At 52.8% G+C, this 22,613-nt stretch overlaps 1 protein-coding gene across 3 annotated transcripts in view; it reads left to right on the top strand.

Annotated features, from left to right (window-relative positions):
* Szt2 (SZT2 subunit of KICSTOR complex) overlaps positions 1–22,613 on the top strand; it is a 46,626-nt gene that overhangs the window by 7,821 nt on the left and 16,192 nt on the right. For 2 of the 3 annotated variants that reach the window (XM_015987600.3, XM_042271746.2), the window contains exons 5-42: positions 1,069–1,200; positions 2,011–2,152; positions 2,487–2,593; positions 6,491–6,701; positions 6,905–7,075; positions 7,490–7,724; positions 7,882–8,011; positions 8,681–8,823; positions 8,998–9,150; positions 9,287–9,401; positions 9,619–9,836; positions 9,923–10,138; positions 10,412–10,490; positions 10,688–10,782; positions 11,039–11,207; positions 11,347–11,461; positions 11,556–11,669; positions 11,871–12,041; positions 12,206–12,300; positions 12,524–12,647; positions 12,753–12,917; positions 13,004–13,208; positions 13,459–13,574; positions 13,697–13,943; positions 14,731–14,872; positions 15,032–15,124; positions 15,249–15,327; positions 15,431–15,724; positions 15,902–16,043; positions 16,146–16,253; positions 16,339–16,402; positions 16,613–16,798; positions 17,124–17,291; positions 17,368–17,455; positions 17,576–17,647; positions 17,833–18,034; positions 19,168–19,267; positions 21,252–21,381. In XM_015987600.3, coding sequence (XP_015843086.3) covers positions 1,069–1,200; positions 2,011–2,152; positions 2,487–2,593; positions 6,491–6,701; positions 6,905–7,075; positions 7,490–7,724; positions 7,882–8,011; positions 8,681–8,823; positions 8,998–9,150; positions 9,287–9,401; positions 9,619–9,836; positions 9,923–10,138; positions 10,412–10,490; positions 10,688–10,782; positions 11,039–11,207; positions 11,347–11,461; positions 11,556–11,669; positions 11,871–12,041; positions 12,206–12,300; positions 12,524–12,647; positions 12,753–12,917; positions 13,004–13,208; positions 13,459–13,574; positions 13,697–13,943; positions 14,731–14,872; positions 15,032–15,124; positions 15,249–15,327; positions 15,431–15,724; positions 15,902–16,043; positions 16,146–16,253; positions 16,339–16,402; positions 16,613–16,798; positions 17,124–17,291; positions 17,368–17,455; positions 17,576–17,647; positions 17,833–18,034; positions 19,168–19,267; positions 21,252–21,381 — 5,536 coding nt within the window. Of the gene's footprint in view, positions 1–1,068; positions 1,201–1,452; positions 1,770–2,010; positions 2,153–2,486; positions 2,594–6,490; positions 6,702–6,904; positions 7,076–7,489; positions 7,725–7,881; positions 8,012–8,680; positions 8,824–8,997; positions 9,151–9,286; positions 9,402–9,618; positions 9,837–9,922; positions 10,139–10,411; positions 10,491–10,687; positions 10,783–11,038; positions 11,208–11,346; positions 11,462–11,555; positions 11,670–11,870; positions 12,042–12,205; positions 12,301–12,523; positions 12,648–12,752; positions 12,918–13,003; positions 13,209–13,458; positions 13,575–13,696; positions 13,944–14,730; positions 14,873–15,031; positions 15,125–15,248; positions 15,328–15,430; positions 15,725–15,901; positions 16,044–16,145; positions 16,254–16,338; positions 16,403–16,612; positions 16,799–17,123; positions 17,292–17,367; positions 17,456–17,575; positions 17,648–17,832; positions 18,035–19,167; positions 19,268–21,251; positions 21,382–22,613 lie in introns of those variants that run through there. The other variant, XM_076564908.1, reaches the window with a different exon arrangement.

Genomic DNA, 22,613 nt, shown 5'->3' with positions numbered 1-22,613 from the left:
TATACTGCTGCTTCCAGCTGTGAAAACTTAGGGTTTTATGCAGATGTATTTCAGTCTCCTGTGGTCCTAAACAGTAAGAGCACATTCTCATATTTCTGTGATTCCAGATCTTGACATTTCTCCTTCTGTTTGCTATTGCACAGACCCGGAGAACAGTCATCCCTAGTCCCTTCCCCAGTCAAAAGCAGGGACAAAGAAGCAGAAGTGGCTGTTTGGCAGGAGGACAGGGAAGGATGAGGGCAAAGGGATCCTGAGGCCCGCATAGGGACTGCAGGCCCATATGCAGGTGGCACTTACTCAGGGTGGAACTAAAAAGAAAAGGGCCCACAGAGAATGCGTGAGACATGAAAGGTGCAAGGTGATAAGATTAGCTTCGGGGGAAAAAGAGGAGGAAGAGAGAGGAGCCTTCTCTTCAGAGCCTTGAGGAAAGAGCATGGGCGGGGTTGCACCTGTAGCCGCCTTCAAGGGCGACCGTCAGAGCATGCAGAGTGGTGCATCCTCTAGGCCAGTGGGCTCCTGGTGACTGACTCACTTGCTCCCCCAGAGAAGAGTGGGAATTATCTGCTAAGGGGAAGAAAGGAAAGGATTTTCCTTGAGGGGGAATAAAGAGTTTGAACTTTAAGCAGAGAAAGGATCCAAAATAGCTTGTATGTGAAGTATATTTAAGGAGAAAAAGGAATAAAAAGGCATGGGTTGGAATAAGAAAGACTTTGCCAAGCAGGAAAGTACAAGTTTACAGATAGCATTCCATAGACCAACGTGGAAGGCACTAGAAGGTCCTAGGGCTGCCTTAAAGGAAGGGTGGCGAGCGAGAAGCCCAGAGTATAGGACTACGGACATAGGCACATTGTGACCCTAAGTTAAGGTGGATAGTGACCTGAGCTCCTGAGCAGGATTGCAGTGTTCCTGGGTTGAGGATGCTGGAGTAGACTGAGGATATGAAGTTAGACTTCGGGTGCCTGGAGAGCGAGAAGTCAGAACTCCCTGAGGGGATATGTGCAGAAGAATAGAGGTGTCATGCCCAGTGCTCTGCCCACCCCATCTCAGCCTGTCCCTTGTGCTTCTCAGGTTCTGGTGCAGGGTTGCCTTTTAGACCCTTCCCAGCGGGAGGCGTTCCTGCAGCAGGTGTATGAACAGCTCTGCCTCTTTGAGGATAAGGTGGCCACCATGCTGCAACAGCAGTATGAGCCCCAGAGCCAGGTAAGTGAGGAAGAAAGGGGCCGAGGCCATTCAGAGAAGAGCTAAGGACAGAGGGTGAAGAGGAGCCTTAAGTCCACTAGACAGGGAGAGCAGAAAGGATTAAGACAAAGGATAAAGTGACAGAGGCAGCTCGGGTGGAATCCCCCACACCACAGACTCGTGCTGGGAGAAAGGATGAAGGCCGTTGGCCTGTGCGGTTTTTGTTCAGTTGGTTGTTTTGTTTTTTTTTCTTCTCTTTTTCCTTCTCCAGTCCTGGATCTGAAGTGATCAAGGGCAGCTTTGATCTCTATTTAGCATTTTGCACAATCAGGGCAAAGCTGTTTGGCTTGCTGGTGTGTTCTGCCTCGTTACTTTGGAGACTGGAGAAGAGATTGTACACAGAGGATCTGATGACTGCCCTGTGTCTGGCTGGTTGGGAAACACTTGAGAACAGTGATGAGGAAATAGGGGAAGGGACCTCTCTTGGTGGAGGTGGAGTCTGACACTTGAGATGGTTGGTGCTTTGCTCCCTTCAAGCTGTCTGAGGTTCAGGACACGGCAGAGCTCCGCTGCCGAGTCCAGAACTTGGGGTACTTAGGATTACACCTGTCTGACCTGAATACTACTGGGCTCTGAGTTTCAGTTTGAGGGCTCAGTGTCAACTCAATGGTAGACCACGTGCCTGGCACATGTGAGGCCCTAGGTTCAGTCGCCTGCACCAAACGAGAGACAGAGAGGAAAATCTGGTTTTGCTCTAGGAGGGGTGGGGGGGGGGGGGGGCGGTAGCAGTACTGATTGTCTCATTTCTTCTTTTCTGTAATTTTGGGCCAGGCAGAAGACCAGTCCCCAGAACCAGGGGAGTCCCTGGGCCGGAAGATAGGAGTCTCCATGGTGACAGCTGATCTTGGGCTGGTCAGTATGATTCGTCAGGGCATCTTGGCGCTGCAGTTACTGCCCTCAAATTCTAGTGCAGGTCAGTAGAAGATATACTGGTGTAAGCGGGACATGGGTTCCGAAAGTAGAGGGTTGTTGGCAATGACTGAGGTTTCCCCAGAAGGAATGAGCCCCTTGTTTGCCAACTGCAAGTCCTTCCTAATGGTTTTCCCAGGACCCTCAGCTCTAGCAGAGACCTGACGGGAAGGCCATGGTCTAAGAAATCTGTGGGGAGGAGCACCTAAAGGAGAGCAGGGGGAAAGGGGAAGAAGAAAGGTGCTGTGGGCAGACACAGGGCTTCAGGGCACTGTCGCTTGGGCTCCCTGTGGCTGAAGGAGCCACCATCCCCAGGGCTGTCTTCTTTCCTGTCTCAGGTATCATCGTGATCACAGATGGGGTCACCAGTGTCCCGGATGTCGCCGTGTGTGAGACCCTACTGAACCAGCTCCGCAGTGGCACTGTGGCGTGCTCCTTTGTGCAGGTGAGGACTTGCCGGGAAGGAGGAGTGGGAAGCAGGGTCTCTCACAAAGTCAGGAATGGCCGGTTACTTTTTTACAGGCGAGATTGCCCAAGTGAAGATGATGACATGGTTTCCGGGGGAGAAGGTGCCAGGTCTAGAGCAGGGTAGGTGACAGCGGTGGGAGAGGACTCTCATTGTTGTCGGTTTTCCTCAGGATTTGTCCCCTTTTCTTAACGTTGTGGGGAAAAGAGTGGAAACTTTGAAATCGTCAGTTCTAATCCCACCTGCCCACGTAGTTCATGGGTCAGAAAACCCAGCTCAGACTAGCTTAACCAAAGTAGGAAGGGGAGCCCTATTCAGGACCTACCACTAATTTGGATGGGTGGACTCGCAGGGCAGGGAGCAAGAGCGATAGGAAGCAAGGTCTGAGGGTAGACATAACCAGGGCGGGAAACACCTATTCTGCTGTGTAAAGAAGCTTAAGTATAATTCCCTGAGTGATGAAGGATTGTGGAAGGAAGTTGAGCTCCTGTTTTACAGGACATTTTTACTGCTTGGTGGAATAAAGACAAGATAGCATTCAGATCTGTGCATCTGTCAGTCATGCCTCTAGTTCAGTTCTGCATAACAGTGAGGCACGTTGCCGTTAGAGTTAAGCTTGCCGGGTTGAACCTTGGCATTGCTTATTAGCTCTGTGACGTTGGGCACATCGCTTTCTCTCTAGGTGGGATTCCTCTGTCAAAGGAGATTGTAAGAGTGCCTACCCGATGGGCGAGCTCATGCATTTAAAGTACATAGGGTGTGCAAACTAGGGTCATAAAAGGCGGCTCTTCGTGGCAGTTGGATACACAGCTACTGAGGAACTAGCAGGAGTTGAGAGGTAGAGGTTTTAGATTTGTCAGGGTGCACGTGCTGATTGAGAAGAGAGGAAGGTCTCGGAAGAGCCCCAGGGAACACCAGCAAGGAATGAAGGCACTGGTCTGGAGAGTGTGATGTCAGAGAAGTCGGAGGTTTGGAAGGAAGGGGCGGTTAACGTAGTGAGGGGCAGCAGAAAGGTCAAGTGGAGTGAGGAATGAGAAGTGCCCTTTGGACCTGTTGATTAGGTTGTTCTCGAACATCTCAGTGAAGAGGTGGTGCGGGAAGTGTGGATTGCAGTGGACACAAGAGGAAGAGATAAAGACAGAGGCTGATGTGAGAAATTTGGCTGAAGTGAGGAATAAGAGAGATTAGTAGCCAAAAGGAAATAAAAGGTGGACCAGGGTGTGTTTTTTTCTGTTTGGTTTAGTTTGCTTTTTAAGGTAGACACTTAAACATGGTTCTTTTATCTAATTGCCATATAGTCACTGCATAGCGATAGATTTCACAGACATTGTCATACAAGTCGGTATTTCATATGCCTTGGCCACATTCACTCCTGGCCCCCCACTTCCTCCCACCTCTCACTTACCCTTTGTTCCCTCACTGCCCTTTCTCCTTGATGTCATCATAGATATGCAAATGATTTATTTAGCTGCATAAACTCTAGAATCCACAAACGAGAGAAATGCAATATTTGCCTTTCTGAGTCTGGCTTTTATTTCACCTAATGTGATTACCTTCAGGTAGCTCAGTGTTCCTCTCATAAGCAACATAATTTAGTTCATCACTGAATAAAGCTCCATTGTAGGGACTGGAGAGATGGCTCAGTGATTAAGAGGACCCAGGTTCAATTCCCAGCACCCACATGGCAGCTCACAACTGTCTATAACTCCAGTTCCAGGGGGTCTGACACCCTCACACAGACATAAGTGTAGGCAAGACACCAATGCACATTAAACAAACAAACAAAAAATTCCATTGTGTATGTAGACCTCATTTTCTTATTGATCTTTCATTGGACACCTAGACTAATCGTCTAACTCGGCTTTTGTTAATATGGCTGCAGTAACTGTAGAAATACGGCTGTCTCTGTGGTGTGTTGACTTACTTAGAGTTCTCGGGGCACATACCTGGGAGTTGTCAAGCTGGGTCATATGGAAGTTATACTTGGAGTTTTTGAAGACCTTCCATGCTGATTTCCATAGTGGCTGAACTAATTCACATTTGTGCCAGCAGCATGTGAGGGTCCCCTTCTCCCAGCATCCTTACTGGCATTTGAGGTTTTCTTAATGATAGCCATTCTAACTGAGAGAGATAGAATCTCTATTATTTTAATTTGCTTTTTTGTTTGCTTGTTCATAGTTCTAAGGGGTCATGGTGTCTGAGAAGGGTTTAAAAGCTAGGGGAAAAAAACAGAAAAGGGATCTAATAGTCCCTAAACTGACAGGAAAACTTTGAGTCTAGAAACAGATGGGACAATTCTTTTCTTTTTTTTTTTCACTTTTTTTGTTTGTTTTGTTTGGTTTGGTTTGGTTTTTCGAGACAGTTTCTCTGTGTAGCCTTGCACATTTCCTGGAACTCACTCTGTAGCCCAGGCTGGCCTCAGACTCACAGAGATCTGCCTGGCTCTGGCTCCCGAGTGCTGGGATTAAAGGTGTGCACCACCACCGCCCAGCAATGGGACAATTCTTTATGAGCAAATCTCATTTTTTTTCTTTGAGACTAAAATTTAGAAGTTAAAATGCATATAAATTCTACCAAGGGTCTCTGCTTCCTCTCAGAAGTAGAAGGTGACGGTAAATACATAAGGAGGGAAAGCCAGCTTTGGGAAGAGGGAGCCGTTTTGAGGACAGCCCTGAAGAAGTAGCTGGTGGGGTGTTGTGTTTTGATGGGAGCAGCCTACACAGTTCCCTTCACTAGGGCAGCAGTGTGGACGTGTGATCCTGGCTGGGGTTTTGAGGGAAGAACAGAAGAAAATAGAGAGTCAGGTATTTGACAGTGATGCTTTCAGAATTGCTTGATCGTGGTGTCCGGACTGGGAAATGAGGGTCAGGAGGATGCGGACAGGCCTGGAGACAGCAGAGGCCGAATGCCTGGCAGACAGTCTCACTGAGGTCAAAGCGCAGCAGGAAGAGGGTGGAAGGGAGCTCGCGGGCTGTTGTACCGTGGGATGTGGTAATGTGGAATTGCAAAGATGAATTCATTCCAAGTGAAGCCAAGGGCCGGTGTGTAGACAGCTGCGGATGCGTGGAGAGCGATGCAGGTTAGGGACCGAATGGGCAGGAAATCCAATGAGTCACGTAGAGCTGGTCCGCAAACATTTCCTGCAGAGGTCAGGCAGTAAATATTTAAGCTTTGCAGGTCTCTGTTTCATAGCTGCTTGGCTTTGCTGTGTAGTGTGGAAGCAGCCACAAAATGCAAAATGAATAGGTATGGCTGTTCACAAAACCTCACAAAAAATAGGTTGATTTGGCCTATAGATTTGAAGTGGTTTGATCTACAGCTGTTGGTATTACCAAAGCTTATTGTCAGTGCAGGCTCACAGGCCTCACACCAGACATATGCTTTGACAGAATCTCCAAGGCTTTCGGATGCACCTCAAAGTTTAAGAAACACTTTGTTAGAAGTATAGTGACAAGCAGCCAGTGGAGCAGTTGCCAAAATCTGTAAAGAAGGGAGAAGGGTCTGGCCTGGAGGAACAGAGCAGAGGATGGTATGGCAGCCGGTATGGGTTTTAGATAGAAGGGCTGGGTTGGGCAGCGGTGACGCACGCCTTTAATCCCAGCACTTGGGAGGCAGAGCCAGGAGGATCTCTGTGAGTTCGAGGCTAGCCTGGTCTACAGAGCAAGATCCAGGACAGGCACCAAAATTACACAGAGAAACCCTGTCTGGGAAAAAAAAAGACGGTCTGGAGATAGGTGTAGGGTGGTGGTCCTCCTGGGAGCATTGTGGCCGGCCCGCTGTCCCTCAGTGTCTGGGATTCAGGAGCAGTAGTTTGTCTCTCCTGTTCTTTCTTGGTCCTCTGGTGGGACAGGGTCTTTACTTACTCACTCTCTCCAGGTGGGAGGAGTTTACTCTTACGATTGTAGTTTTGGCCATGTGCCCAATGTGGAATTGATGAAGTTCATTGCAATGGCGACATTTGGCTCCTACCTGTCCACTTGTCCTGAGCCTGAGCCAGGCAACCTGGGTCTGACTGTCTACCACCGGGCATTTCTGCTCTACTCCTTCCTGCGTAGTGGGGAAGCCCTGAACCCTGAGTACTACTGTGGTAAGAGCAGGCCCTGTGGGTGCGGGAAAGGTGGGTGTAGAAGGGCCTTGGAGACGGTGTGACCCTGGCTCTGGGAGGACTGGAGTCTAACTGGGGCTGGCTTCTCTGGAACTCCCTCTCTCAGTGATTTCAGGGTAGCCCTCCCCTGTGTGTCCATCAGCTGACAGACCACTTCCTCCTCCCCCATCTCATGGACCCTCCAGGCTCTCAGCACCGCTTGTTTAACGAGCACCTGGTCTCTGCAAGCAGCAACCCCGCCCTGGCCTTGCGCAGGAAGAAGCACACTGAGAAGGAGGTGCCGGCCGACTTGGTCAGCACTGTGTCCGTTCGCCTGCGAGAGGGCTACAGTGTCCGAGAGGTGGCGCTAGCCAAAGGTGAGGGCCACTCGACCCTACCACCGTCTCACAGATCGCTGGTAACTTGTGTGCGTGCAGACCTGCCAGATAAAAGGGGACACCCGCCTGCCGCTCACCTAAGTGTCCCCGTGAGAGACAGTGGGCTTTGAGGTGCTTTCAAGGCTGGGTTCTCCTAGCATGTCGTTCCCAGTTCCATCTCCTGCCCAAGGTAAACAGCCGAGGGGTGTGGTGTCCTGGACTTGGTTTGTTTTCACATCCCTCCTGTGAGCTTCCCTCTGCGTTAGTTGGTAGACTGTGTGGTTCTGAGTGTATGGAACTGGCTGTGGAACTTTGGCCAGGCTCGAGTTCCATGAGATCGGTGAGGCTTTGGGTAGGACTCGGGCCTGGAGTCCTGCTTCTTCCAACCCTCACTTACCCTCCTGCCCCTTGCAGGAGGGTCCCAGCTGGAGGTGAAGCTTGTGCTGCTATGGAAACACAATATGCGCATCGAGTATGTGGCTGTGGCACCCTGGCCCCTGGAGCCTGAGGGCCCTCGAGTGACACGGGTAGAAGTGACGATGGAAGGCGGCTATGACATTTTACATGATGTGTCCTGTGCACTGAGACAACCTATCCGCTCACTCTATCGGACTCATGTTATCCGCCGTTTCTGGAACACACTACAGAGGTAGTCTCACTTGTGTAGAAAGACGGATTTGTGAGTCTGGGAGCTGGCGGGGAGGGACCCAGTGTACCAGCTGCATGTCCAGGGTTCTTGGACGCCCTGAAGTTCCCTTCATCCGCCCAGCAGTTCGCTGTGGCTCAGCTTGGCCCTTGCTCTACAGCATTAACCAGACAGATCAGATGCTTGCCCACCTGCAGTCCTTCTCCTCGGTGCCGGAACATTTCACACTCCCAGACAGCACCAAGAGTGGGGTGCCGCTCTTCTACATCCCTCCTGGCTCCACCACCCCGGTGAGTGGTCCTGAACTCGGTAGCCCCTTTCATGCCTTCTAGCCTGGAGGCTGGAACCACCGCTCTTCCTTCTCTCTTGAGTCTGAGGCACCCAAACCAGCATTAGCCTTGAAAGCATCTCTCCTCTTCCTGCATCCTAAGGCCCTAGGAGAGCTATTAATAGAAAAAGAGGACCTGAACAGAGCATCCTGGTAGATCGACATTCTGCAGGGTGTTTAGGTGATGGTACCCAGCAGGCTGCCATTGCGCTTGCCCATATCCATGTGGCATACTTGGGGCTTCCCTATCTACCCATTCATTACCTGTTCTCCAACCACCAGCAGCCATGTGAACAGCTTCAGTTCTGGGCTCTCTCCACTCGGCCTCCAGGTGATGGCCTGCTGCAGTGAGCACATGGACCTCATCATTAGATCTTGCCAGCTCTCTGCAGTTTCCTCTGAAGTCAGCCGTAGAAACTAGGCAGGGTCCGCTTTAAAGGGCTCTGCAGTCCCTTCCCGCTCAGTCACCCTAACATAGCCTTCTTGCCTTTGTCCCAGGCTGGCCTGTGTCTCTTAACCACAACCCAATGCTGACCCCCCTGAACTGAGTTGACCATAACTATTTGCTACTCAGAGGTTGTGTTCTGCTTCTCTGCAAAGGTTTTCCAAGGGCTGGCCTTTCTGTCCCCAGGTGCTCTCCCTTCAGCATAGTGGTTCCGACTCATCCCATGCCCAGTTTGCTGCCTACTGGAAGCCAGTGCTTTCCATGGATGCTAATTCATGGCAGAGATGGCTACACATGCATCGCCTGGTGCTAATCCTGGAGCATGACACGTGGGTACCCTCAGGCTCGGGCCATGGCTCTGATGGAGGAAGAAGCTGGGGAGTGGGGCTGGTGGGAAGAGCCAACTATGGCCAAGCCTTCCTGCTCATCAGCTTCCATGACCTCAGGGTCTAGAAGCGATTGGGGCTGGCAGCTCTGACCTCAGTCTCCCACCCTGTCCCTAGACCACTCCCTAAGCACTTGCACACCCCGGGCAGCAATGGGCGCTATAGCACTATCCAGTGCAGAATCTCACACTCCTCACTGACCTCTCTGCTTCGAGACTGGAGCAGCTTTGTGCTGGTTGAGGGCTATTCCTACGTCAAGCTGCTCTCCAGGTAGGCAAAATGGTGTTTGCTCACCCTTCTCCACACCTCATCCCAGCCTCTCCCTCTACCCTCAGACCTCATCCTTCCCCCTGAAGCCTGTTTACTGCCAGCTCAGGACTGCCCACTTGGTTCCATTTCTCCCCAGTGGGCCAGACCAACCCCCATCCTCCTTCTACATGGTCCGCATCATTTCCAAGACCCCATGCATGGTTCTCCGTCTGGGGTTTCCAATTGGCACACCAGCCCAGGCCCGGCACAAGGTAAGCTAGACTCTGACTGCCTTGACTGACTAACTGAGGAGTTCTGGGGTGTAGGTGAACTGTTTCCTTGGCCCTCCTGGCTCAGTAAGGAGAGGTGCCCTCAGACCGAGTAAGTCTTGAGGAACATGAAAGGGAAGGTTTCTCCTTGGCTGTGGATCCCTCATCCCAGACCTGGAGGGGTTGGGAGTTGGGGAGTCTGACTACATTTCCCCCACAGATTGTGTCAGGCCTGCAAGAAGAGATCCTGCGCCTTCGTTTTCCTCACCGGGTGCAAAGCAAGGAGCCGACTCCCAAGGTGAAACGAAAAGGGCTAGGGGGCATTGGTGGGGGCAACTCTCCGTCCAAGTCCCCTCCTACACTGGGGCCACAGCAGGCCCTGTCTGACCGGCCCTGCCTCGTGGTCCTTCACAAGCCCCTGGACAAGCTCCTCATCAGGTCGGTATAGAGGACAGGGAGGCGGCTTCGGGGCCCGAGAGAAGGCTATGAGCAGAAATCAACTGGGGAGCTGCCCTATTTCCCAGGTATGAGAAGCTGCCCCTGGACTACAGGGCACCCTTCCTGCTGACTCTGGAGCCACCAGGACCATTGCCCCTGGTGTCGGGCCGCTCGGCCTCATCCAGCCTCGCATCGCTCTCCCGCTACCTCTACCATCATCGCTGGCTGTGGAGTGTCCCATCAGGCCTGGCCCCAACGCTGCCCCTCAGTGCCATCGCCCAGCTCCTCTCCGTTCTCACTGAGTACGTCTGCAAGCCAGAGGGCAGCTAGGGCCTGGAGAGGACAAGTGTAGGCTCTGGATTTGGACAGTGGCCTTCCCACTCTGTACTCCCCCAGCTCTGCTAATCTTGGCCTCTGGTCCTACTTGGACCTGTACGCCCCAGGGAACTGCTGAGCCGCACAGGCCTCCAGGGGACTTGGGTTGCATGTCAGCTCCCGGGAGGTGGGCAGTTGGAGCACTGAACTGAATTTCCTCCCTCATCTTTCTCTTCTGTCCTGTCTCTTTGGGGCCTCAGGGTCCGGCTCTCTGAAGGGTTCCACTTTGCCTGTAGCGGGGAAGGAATCATCAACATGGTTTTGGAGCTTCCCATTCAGGTGTGTGCCATCCCTCCTGAAACTAACCCCAGGGAGCATCACAACCTCGGGACACTTCCCTCTCAGCCGGGTGGTGACCACCAGACATTGCCTCACTAGATCTAGGGACCAAGGCTTCAGGCCAGAATCAATGGGAAGCAGGCCAGGCCTCTTGACTGCCAGGGTTTTGCCCAGGATCTCCCATTTATCATCCGCAGAATGAACCCCTGGGGCAGGCTGCAGCCGAAGAGAAGCACACATGTGTTGTCCAGTACATCCTCTTCCCCCCGCACTCCACCTCCACTAAAGACAGGTGAGGCTCTGACCTCTGGGAACCACTGCATAGTCCCCTCCCCCAGTCACCTTAATGTCTGGCTGCCATACTCTAATATGACCTCCATCCCAAGCCAGAGCAGAGGGTTGCTGGTTTCAGATGAGCCATGCTGAGTAGTGCTCATCTACATAGGCCACGCAGCCATCCTCAATGCCTGCCTTCGCATCCCTCCTGCCACCAGCTGCCACCAGCTGCCACTGGACTTCTTCCAGGCTTAGAGCCCCTTCCCTTCTAGCTTCTCAACAGATGACGACAATGATGTGGAGGTGGAGGCCCTCGAGGGGGACTCGGAGCTCAATCTGGTCACCGAGGTGTGGGTGGAGCCTCAGTATGGCCGAGTGGGACCTGGCCCTGAAAGCTGGCAACACCTGCGGGACTTGACTTACTCTGAGATCCCTCGCGCTGTGAGTGACCCCCCCACACACTGTTCCCCACCTCCTCCCAGATCGCACCTTGCTGGAGACTGTAGCCTGTGCACTTCCTTGAGACCAGAGGTGGGAGCTGGGATGGAATGACTCCTGTCAACTGCTGTTTCTCCCCCAGCTCCACCCACGGGATGCTGCCTGCATAGGCTCCCTGCTGACCTTCGAATACCTGATACAGCTGTGCCAGAGCAAGGAGTGGAGTCCTGTGCCCCCAGAGGCACGGGTCTCAGATGGTCAGTGGAGAGGGTGTAGCAGGGTAGTAAGACGGGAGAAGGCAGCCACAGATAGGTAAACTGCATCTCACCGTGCCCTATTCTTTCCTCCCAGGACTGGACCAAGGAGGAGACAGCTGTGTCCATGAGATCCCGTTCCATTTTGACCTGCTGGGATTGTTGTCCCAGTGCCAGCTCCTGCAGATGTTCTTCCTTCTGCTCTCCAGAGGTGGGTACACTTGGGGGCTGCTCACCCTCACCTAAGGGGCCAGCAGACCCGGGCGCCTCAGAGGATAGAAAGCAGGCCGTCCAGTACGGCGAGTGAGCGAGCGACCGGGCAGGTGCGGCTGAGGCTGAAGGAAGGGCTTTGCTGGTCAGGGTGGAGCCGGGGGCATTGGCAGCGTTGCTGAGCGGAGTGTGTGTCGGGCAGAGCCAGAGGGTGTGTCTCTCGCCGAGGGGCCCTGTCCCACCAACGACATGGTGCTGTGCCTGCTGCACAGCTGCCTGGGACAGGAGCTGAGTGACCGGGAGATCCCGCTGACCCCCGCTGACCAGGCTGCCTTCTTGAATGAGGTCCTGCAGCGGAGCTGCCGGGATGCAGGTGAGCTCCCCACCGCCTTCCTGGTACCCCACTTCCGCCCTGCCCTGCCCTACCCAGGGTGCCTCCCATCCTTGAGTTCTAGCCTCCCCTTCCCTACCCTTCCACCCCAGAGTCCTGCCTCTGGGCTGGTCCTGTCCTCTCCCACCATCTCTACCCCATTGTAGGTCCAGAAGGTCCTCTAGTCGGGCGCCACACGGTCCCAAAGGATCAAGCAGGCAGCAGCTCCCAGGCCCCTGGAGACTCCACCCTTCCTGCCCTGGTCAGCACCGCTGCTTTTCCCTGCTCCACCCCCACCATGCCACACCCTTCCATCGTCATCACGCACCTCTGCCCGGGGTCCCATGTCCTTGACAGGGTGCTGTCGTCTCCCTCTGATCTGGACCTTTCACGCTAAACCTAAGAGGAACCGGGTGGGGGAGGAAGGGACCGGGACTTGGAATGTTCCTGGTAGATTGTTCTTCTTTTCTGTGTGTCTCTTACAGAGGGTAGGGATTCCTGGACTCCTCGGGCCTTCCACTTCTGCCCAGCCCCCTCAGTGGCACTGCTATGCAAGGCTTCTGAGCCCCCAGCACGTGTTTCTGATTTTTCTCCCAGCCACCTTCTCAGGTACCAATGGCTGACCTTCCTCACTAATCCCACTGATAGAAACCCTTGGGCTCCCTCCCCAGCCCACCAGAGAGCGCTAATAGGAACCCCTCTTTTCCTCTTCAGATGTTCAACATCTGTCTGCTTATGGCCTGGAGGCTTCCTTTCAGGAAGAAACAAAACCGAAGTTTGGGGATTGGAGTGGCGCTCCCAGCCTGAAAGACCTGGGAGGAGCTGGGGCTAAGGCCACCAAGTCCCAAGTCCCCATCCTCAGTGTCACACTTGCTAGTGGTAAGGCTGCCGCCCGGAGTCGTTTAAGAAAATGGGGTTGGGAAGCCAAGAGAGGGTGTGAAGACCATGAACACCTCTCCTCACAGACAGGACTCAGGACCCAGGAGAGCCAAGCCCACCCTCCTGCCGAGACTTACCAGCGTACAGTGGGCGCCAGGCTCCCCAGACAGAAGGTGCAGACGGGCCCCGGGCCCGGTGTCCTGTCTACATCTACAGCTGCTCCCTGGAAGCACTGAGGGAGCAAATGGTTGGCTTGCAGCCTCCTCAGGCACCCCGAGATCTCATATTCCGGTGAGTGTACTCCATTTGGACTCTTGGCTTCCTCCAGCCAAGGCTTGGGTACACACTCAGGTGGGGACAGACAGGCTGTTGACAGTCAGGAGCTCAGCTTCTTAGCTGTGTCCCCCAACCCATCATCAGACACCCTAATCATGAATGCATTTGCTAAGGGTCTCTACATTCCTCTGGAGTGCGAGTGACCGATGAGGCCAAGGTGTCACTTAGGGAAGTCTGCCGGGCTCTGTTTTCCCTCACATTCCAGGACTCAGTACCTGGACCACCCCTCCTCGTCCTCAGTCTGGATGGAGCCCAGATACAAAGAGGTAGCCACCCACTGTGCCTTGCTGCAGGAGCATGCCCAGCGATGCTATGTCCGCGGTGAGCAGGAATGTCCTACAAGGAAGGAGTGTGGCTCTGAGGGCGGAACCAAGGGGTCACAGGGCTAGGGACCGGAAGGACAGTGACAGAGCTGAGCCTGTGGTCCATTCCTCTTCCGTTAGGGCTGTTCCGGAGCTTGCAACAGGCACAGAGCGTGACCTGCCAGGATTTGCTGACAGCTGTAGATGCCTGTGAGGAGCTCCTACAAGAAGTGGACATCACTTCTTTTCTGCTTGCACTGTGTGGCCATACTTGGGGTCTGCCTCATGCACCCCCAAGCCCTGGTCCTCTCAGTCCAGGACCCTTCAGCAGTAGCATCGAAGAAGGACCAGAGCCCCGGGAACGAGCTCTTTTAGTTTCTGAGTCCAGGTTAGGACTGTTCTTGAAGGTTGTTGAGCAGGGTTGTAGGAGACACATTGACCAAGTCCCTCCAAGCAAGACCTTCCACCCGAGAAGCAGCGGTGCCTTGTCACTGGCTTCGTTTCCAGTGCATCCGCTTTGTCCACTTGGCTCTGACAGCGGTCCCCCTCTCAGGCGTACCCCGTCTCTCCTGATCTATTGTGTTCTGATTAGCTGAGTTAGGGCTAACCCGTTCCCAGAAGTGAAAACAGAAATTTTCTGCTCTCTTCCATATTAATCATAACGATTTCCCCAGCTCATGTGAGTGTATCAGTTTAGCACAAAACTATCTGTTGATTACTGAGGCCCACAGTGGGCCTCCACAGGTCCTTGCTGAAGGGAGGCTAGAGGGAAGGACAGAGGCAGGAAGGCTGGTGCCCCGTTAGCTTCTACAGTGTGCTGCTGTTGAGGAAAAATAACTAGAATACTGAGGGTGCCAAGGACTCCACCCCAGTAAGTGCTCCTGAGCCGCAGACCCCCCTACTTTCCATGACCTCCTTTAAGTGAACACTTGGTTCCAGCATGCTTTGCTCCTCCTGGTCTCCATTTACACCGAATGATACCACCCTCCATGAGTGATGCGAGTTGTTGGTGGGGGGCACCCTTAGTCTAAGAAAGGTGGAGGTTAGAGCCCAAGGGAGAGGCTTGATTCCCTCATCACCTCCCAAGCCATTGTTCTGACATGCTGTAGAGAGACAGATGTGTGCTGCTCTAGCACTCGCTGGTTCTTAACAGTCATGTGCTCCTCCAACCCCAGTGTAGAGACTGAGGACCTAAGTGAGCCTGAGTTTCCGAGCACCCGTGTCCCTGGAAATCCAGACCCTGGTCCGGAGATTTCTCTGACGGATGTCTGCCAGCTTAGAGGAGAGGCACACGATGCTCTTCATGGCCTCATCCAGGTGGGAACTTGGAAGAGAGCGGAAGCAGGTGGAGTCCTGCTTCTGCGGCCCTCAGATTCTTCCCGGGATTGAGGATGGGCGTGTGTCCTGGTCTAGTGAAGGGAGCAGTGTCCTTTAAGGGGTGGCTGACATCATAGCCTCCTTCTAAACCCACAACAGGAGAAGTTCCTGGAGATCAGTCGTCTCCACTTCCGCACAGTGCCCTCCAATCCCCATTACTTCTTCTATTGCCCCCCATCCAGTCGGCGAGAGGTGAGCAGCTTTCCTCCTTGCCCTCCTCATGCCCCAACCCAGAGCCCCAGAGGAACCCCTTCCCATCTGAGTCCTTTTGAGTAGTGGATGTCCTGCCCTGATTACCTGCCTTTCCCCTCCCCAGGATGAGGGACCCCGAGACACTGTGGACAGAAAAGTCAGTGACCTGGAGTTTTCAGAGGCTGAGCTCGTGGGAGAGGAAGGTGTGTGAGCAAGCGGGTCAAAATAGCATGGCTGTCTCAAGCCACGATTCAGTGGTTCTCCACTGCCGTCCTCTCCTGTTGACCACGTGTCTTACGCTGCTAGGGGACACATCCGCCTGCTGCGTGGTCACTGAAAGTGACCCGGAGCTGGAGGTGGAATACCGTGAGAGCCGCGAGCCAGACCTAGGGCCTGCTGGGCTAGACTCCGCATCACTGTCAGATGCAGACACCGTGAACCCCGATGAAGACTCCTTCAGTATCTTAGGGGGTGACTCACCCACCGGGCCTGACAGCCTCATGCATGACCTGCCACCCCTCTTCCTACATCTCACGTGCTCCGTGCGGTTGCGTGGGCAGCACAGCTCAGTGCCTGTGTGCACCCTGCCCACCTGCCTGGGTGAGTTTGGGGGAGCCAAGAGGAAGGCCAAAGGTCCCCATATGGCCTGTTTGCCTGCCTGCCCTTGAGGACCAGGGAGATGGAGAACCTAGGAGAATGACTTGGTATCACTTAGAACTTGGGAAGCTATACTTTTTCCAGGACGCCCAGGAACCCCTCATTTTACCTTTCTCACAGCCCAGGTGCTTTCCAGTCTAGAGGGACCCCCAGTTGGAGGCCGAGTCCCCTTGAGGGACCTCAGTATCACTCTGGATGTCTTTGTGTTGACCTTGCCCCTAGAAGTGGAACTGCCCCAAGCCTCGGACCCCCAACACCACCGGTAAGGCTTGGCGGGTTCTGGGGCTTGGCGGGGAATAAGACCATGGGGACCCTGGGAGGAGAGCAACTCCTGACCTCTGATTTTCACTCCCACCCTGTGTAGGTCAACGTCTGAGAGCAGTGCTTCATTCCCGAGGTCCCCAGGGCAGCCATCATCTTTAAGGTCAGATGATGGCCTAGGGCCCCCACTACCACCCCAAGAAGAAGAGAGGTACAACCTTATCTCCCTCTCAGTTTCTCACTCCCCCTCAGTTTCATTCTTGGGAAACTAGTTTATAAACCTTTCTTCCACTTAGGCACCCAGGACTGTCCAATTTGGCCAGGCCCCACAGACTGGCTGTGGAGAGCACCATGAACGAGGTGAGAGCCTTCTTTCCTTCAGTGTGGGCAACAGCCCTCCAGCGCTGTGCCTGACACCCTTTCAGTCAGGTAAATGAGATGAGGTGCTGCTTTATCCGAGGACTGAGGCAGGCCTCTCTCAGTCAGTAAGGCAGACTATCTTCTGGTATCTCTTGGTTTGGGGTTGAGGTGGTGTCCCAGTAAGGGCTTGGCCCTGCCTTCTGGCTGTAGATCCGCTGGTTGTTAGAAGATGAGATGGTAGGGGCACTCCGAAGAGGGGGCATCCCCCGGAGCTCTGCCCTACACCGAGCAGCCGCCCACATCCATAGCTCTTCGGGACGCTCCACCTGCCTTCGCCAGGCCCCTCCTCTGAGCTTTGTGTTTGGGCCAGAACGCTCCCTCACACAATTCAAGGAGGTAAGCTGCTCTCGGACCACTCGATGGTTCCCCAGGGGCTCATCCTTCCTTGAACCCCAGAAAGAGGCCTTCTCTTAGTTTGAGTCCACAGAATTTTCCCTCCTGCATCTCCTTGCCATATCATCTGTCCCTCTCCCGTGTGCCTGATAGCCCAGTTTTGTGGACTGTTACCCCACTTCCCACCTTGTTACTGGGCCTGCTGGACTAGGGAGGTGACTTAACCTTTCCTCACCTCAGCAGTGGTGATGCTACCACCTGCTTCTGTGGTAGCCAGAGTGTCAACTGAGAAGTCCTGCCTAACATGGGATCTCGGCTCCTTCCCCAGGAGTTCCGACGCCTTCACCTCCCTGGCCATGTTCTCCTGGAGGATCCTGACAGTGGCTTCTTCTTTGTGGCGGCTGGCCAACAACCAGGTGAACTCCATGGGGAGCCCCCTTCAGCAGCCTGGGCTTGGCAAAGCCATGAAGAGAGGGCTGAAGAGGCCGAAGGGGAGGTAAGTCTGCCCTGAGCACCAAGAGGTGTGGCGGTTGGCATGTAGCTGTGTCTCAGTGCTGATTCCTATTCTTCAGGTCCTGATAGCCAGCCCCCAAGTCCCTGGCTCCCTAGAGGATTCTGAAGGCACCCCCCTCATCAGCCTGCCCAGCTTGTCACAGGGAGGTAAGAAGATGGGCAGCGTAGTCTAGGGGCCGTAGCTATCTCTCCTAGCTTCTTCCGTCTCTACTGGCCGATCCTCAGCAGGATCCAGAGACATACCAGACATTTCTCTTCTCTATACAGGCAGTCAGCCGGGGCCTAGCCGGGGCCTGAGCCTTATGTCCAGTCAAGGCAGTGTGGACTCAGACCACCTAGGTAAGCTCAGAGTAGGGGTGGAGGACCCCAGGTTGGTGGCAGCTGGGCTTAGGGCTGCATAGGGAAAGGCCTAGGTGAGGGTGTCAGGGGACTTTCTTCAAGAGACACTCAAGCCTGATGCTCTTGAGATTCAGGTGACGCGGGCTCAGCTAAGGATGGGATAAATGTGAGCACATTTAACACAGGTTATGACGGTGGCAGCAGTGGCTCAGACAGTGAGGGTCCCAGCGAGACCCTTGGGGAGAAAGCCCCCTTCACACTTCGGACTCCACCTGGACCAGCGCCTCCGCAGCCTTCGCTGTCAGGCCTTCCTGGGCCCTCCCTGCCCGATTTCTGGCTCATCGTCAGGATACTGCAGGATCGTGTGGAAGTGTATGCACATGCACGGTATGTAGAAGCCATGGCCTGCACCGCAAAGCTATCGGCTTCTTGTGCATATTCACACAGTACCTCTCTCCAGGGTTAATAAAAGTACCTAAGGCCGGGCATGGTGGCGCACACCTTTAATCCCAGCACCGGGAAGACAGTTAGGTAGATCTCTAGGAGTTTCAGGTCAACATGGTCTACATTGTGTTTCAGGTCACCAGGGCTACAGTGAAACCCTGTCTAGAGGTGTGGGGTGGCCGGGATTGGGGGTTCGGGGATAGGGTAGGGGGGCTTGAGAACTTTGGTAAGGATCGTCTGAGGTCCACTCCTAATCTTTCTACATCTAGGAAAAGAACATCACTCTTAAATTTATATTATTTCTTTATTCATTTATTTTTGAGCTACAACTGGCCTGGAACTTATATAGACCGTGCTGGCTTCGAATTCATAGAGATCCACCTGCCTCTGCCTCCTGAACTCTGAGAATACAGTGTGTGCCACCGTGCCCGGCACGCTTGACTTTCTCAGTGGGGTTGAAAAGCTGATGGGGATTATGACTTCTCCCTGAGCCCTCAGAGCATCCATAGTTCATACACGTTTCCGAAGTTGATATTGAAAAAATAGGAGTGGTGGCTGATGGTTAACAAGTGTGTGAACGTGTAAGTGCCTGTCCAGCGTGTGCAGGGAGCTGCAGAACAACTCATAATCTACAGAACAACTCCACAGAGCATTGCCCAAACAGTGTGGATGAGGAAACTCAGTACAGAGAATTGAATACTTGCCCAGGTCACGGTCAGTGACAGAGCCAGGACTCACTTAAATACAGGCATCTGCTTAAATACCTGTTCTCAGAGGTGGTATAAAGGCCACCATTTTGACCAAGCTTTGAGAATAAGCAAGGGGCATGCTGGATGATGGGAGCCTCAGTTTGATGGGAGCCTCAGTTTAGTTCCATGAGGGAGCTGGGAAGGCAAGCATAGAGCCTAGGGCTCCAGAACTGCTGGAAATGCCCGTTTCCCCTTCCCAGGAAGTTCACTTCCTTTGTCCATGTTTCCCTCCTTCATACAGTGTCCTTTGGCTCCCAGCACCATGACCCCACCCCCTTAGGAAACCTAAAGCTTCTTCCCTCTGTCATATCTGTCCTCCCTGCCCAGGAGCCTGATTCGGGAGGATGGCGGGCCTGGCACTGAGTGTCGCCACCTGCAGCAACTCCTGGTGAGGCGAGTTGGGGAGATCTGCAGAGAGGTCAACCAGGTAAGTCAGCCAGGGGCAGGACTCAGGCACTGAGGCAGAGCAGAAGAGGAAGGAGCTTCTAGGAACCAAACTTACAGAGCCTGATAGTCTGTATCAGACTTAACAATGACGGAGACCTTTTCTTTGGCACCTATATGTGTTTCTCCACTTTTCATAGTTCTCAATGGAAGTCATTCTCAATGGAAGCATCTATGTTGTTTTAGTCAACCACCAAAGAGAAAGAGAATGTGAGGGTCCTTAAGGCTTCTGAATAACCCCTGTGCTGAACCTCCATTTGAAATGCCCAGCTGGCTCTGCTGGGTGTAGCAGGTTAATTCAATCACATACCCATATCTATACTAAAGTCCTTCATGATGCTGGTCTGAATGCATGGGAAGAGAACCTTCGGTTTGTTCTGCCTCTGAGAGCCAATAGTGCTCTTTATCTTGCCTCTGCTATACAACAGGGAATGCAGTTTCCCAAGTTCTGGAAAGCTGTTCCTCTCCCAATTCCCTACAAACAGGAAGGTTTTCATTCCCTGCCAGTGACATTTCCTGCCCTTAGGCTGTGCTATATTAGGAAGTCAGTGAGAACCAGACACAGGGACCCTGAGTCTGGTGCTTGTGTAGAAGAGGCCAGATGGGCTTGAACAACTAAAGTACATGGATGATTTCAGTGTCAGCTGTAAAGAATTCTGTAGCGGAAAAGCAGCAGCTGCCAGGAGAGCACATGACAGGGCTCTCTGACCTGAGTATCTGGGAGGGCCTCTTGGATAAAGCAGTTTTGTTTTGTTTTTTAAATAACTTTTTTTTAAAAAGATTTATTCATTTATTATATATACAGCATGTATGACTGCAGGCCAGAAGAGGGCATCAGATCTTGTTACAGATGGTTGTGAGCCACCATGTGGTTGCTGGGAATTGAACTCAGGACCCCTGGAAGAGCAGTCAGTGCTCTTAACCGCTGAGCCATCTCTCCAGCCCCTTTAAATAACTTTTTAAAAAATTTATTTTACAAGCCGGGCGGTGGTGGCGCACGCCTTTAATCCCAGCACTTGGGAGGCAGAGCCAGGCGGATCTCTGTGAGTTCGAGGCCAGCCTGGACTACCAAGTGAGTCAGTCCCAGGAAAGGCGCAAAGCTACACAGAGAAACCCTGTTTCGAAAAACAAAACAAAACAAAACAAAAAATTTGTTTTACATACCGACCACAGCTTCCCCTCCTTCCTCTCCTCCCAGTTACCCCCTTTCCCACTCTTCCTTCCCCTCCACTCCAGTTTTAAGTTGAGAACTGAAAGGTGGTGACCAGATTCTCAGGAGGGACAACTGCTTGCTGGGTTTGCCCTCAGAGCCCTGAGCTCTGTTACAGTAGGATGCTGTTCTCTGACTCCCGCTCCGTCATCACTGGTACCCTTCATCACTGGAACCCTTCATCACTGGTACCCTTCATCACTGGTACCCTTCATTGGTGGCACAGCTTTTTGTTTTATTTTGAGTGGTTCTTCATTTTGTTTTTTTCACTTTTAGAAATTCAAAATGGTATTTCTGACTCCCCAGGCTTCCCACCCCTGGCCCATTGTTCTCCATGTGTTCTTCTCCTCTCCAGTCCAAACCACCTGTATCACATTTTTCTCCATGCAGATTGAACAGTGTCTGAAACCATGGGCTCTGAGTCTCCTTGATGAGAAACCTGTTTCTTGGCTTTCATTTCACAGTGCCTAGATGTAACCTTTCCATAGCACCAACATAGGCTGTTCTCCATGTTCCAGCACGCAAGGCTGATGCAATATCAAAGTAGACTGTCCTTGACTGCCTCCTAGTCCTCAGGGCATCCATGGACTTTTGTTTCTGATACCGTGTATTATAGGTCGTCCAGGCTGGACTCTTGATGCTCTTTTTGACCTTGGACCTTAGTAATAGTGGTCATTCTCTGTGGCCTTTCATCACTCCTGACCATCACCCGCTTAGAAGGTATTTTGGTTTTCTGACACCTTGCTCCTTCTCTTAGAGACTGCTCCTTCAGGACCTTCATGACAGTCACGTTTGTAACTCCCTTCTGGTGGCCGAGAGTGAAGAAGATTTGTGGCGCAGCGAGACACCTTTCCATTCCCGTCAGCGGGCACCCCTGCCCAGTGATGGTATGATCACAGCCGGGAACCTCCCTCACACAGCAGTGGCACTGCTGTCCTTCTCCCCAGTTCTCATGTGAGAGGCTAGAGTAGGAAGATAAGGATCCCTGCACTTGGCTGCTGCGGGCTTGTCAATGACTTTAAAGAAAGCAGTTTCCCTGCAGAGATGGAATGGAAGCCAGATGAAAAGGTAGAGCAAAGACAGACGGCTGGAGCAGAGAGCGGTGCTTTCAAGTCGGTCAGCAGAGAGAATGGATGTAGTGATGGAAGGGGGGGGGGGTAGGCAAGCAAAGACTGTGAAAAGGAGTGTGGAATTGAGCTTGCTTCTGTCTAGTAAGGGGAAAGTCATACTTGAACAATGTTGAGAATATTAGAGAAAAGAGATGGTTAGCTCCAGGCTAACCTGGCTTCATACTGCATGCCTTTGCCTGGCCTTGCCTTGATACCCAAAATAATCATCTTAACCTGTAGTTTTTTTACTCTTTGGGGACCCACCACCCAACTCCCAAATAAATACATGGAGACTTATTCTTACTTATGAATACTCGGCCTTAGCTTGGCTTGTTTCTAGCCAGCTTTTCTAACTTAAATTATCCCATTTCGCTTTAGTTTTGCCTCTGGACTTTTTACCTTTCTTTACTCTGTATATCTTTCCTCCTTACTCTGTGGGTGGCTGGGTGACTGGCCTCCAGTGTTCTCCTCTCCTCCTTTTTTTGCTTCTCCTCTCTTCCCTAGATTTCTCCTATTTATTCTCTGCCTACCAGCCCCACCTGTTTCTCCTGCCTAGCTGTTGGCTGTTCAGCTCTTTGTTAGACCAGTCAAGTGTTTCAGGCAGGCAGAGTAACACAGCTTCACAAAGTTCAACAAAAGCAACATAAAAGAACGCAACACATCTTTGCATCACTAAACAAATACTCCACAGCATAAATAAATATAACACATCTTAAACTAATATTCCACAACCCTAACACAGCAGGGGGATAGACAGGTGAGGAGTGTGAGGGAGTGAGAAGTTGGCAGCCAGTTCCACAGGTAGGAGACAGAGGGGAGGAGCCTAAGACGCTATATAGCGAAGTTGGGCTTCTGATTGGCTGTCCCTCCAGACAGGCAGACACAGGGCTTCTTTGGGATTCCTGGGGTTTCTGGTCATGGGAAGGAAACACTGATCTAATGGGGATAGTGATTGGAGTCTCCAGGTTGGGCTCCCTTCTCTTACACCATGAGCTCTCAGGCCAGCCCAC

This window comes from Peromyscus maniculatus, chromosome 2 (assembly GCF_049852395.1).
Source record: "Peromyscus maniculatus bairdii isolate BWxNUB_F1_BW_parent chromosome 2, HU_Pman_BW_mat_3.1, whole genome shotgun sequence".
Lineage (NCBI taxonomy): Eukaryota > Metazoa > Chordata > Mammalia > Rodentia > Cricetidae > Peromyscus > Peromyscus maniculatus.
The sequence above is the reverse complement of the archived record's forward strand: the minus strand, read 5'-3'. Positions and strand labels throughout refer to the sequence as shown.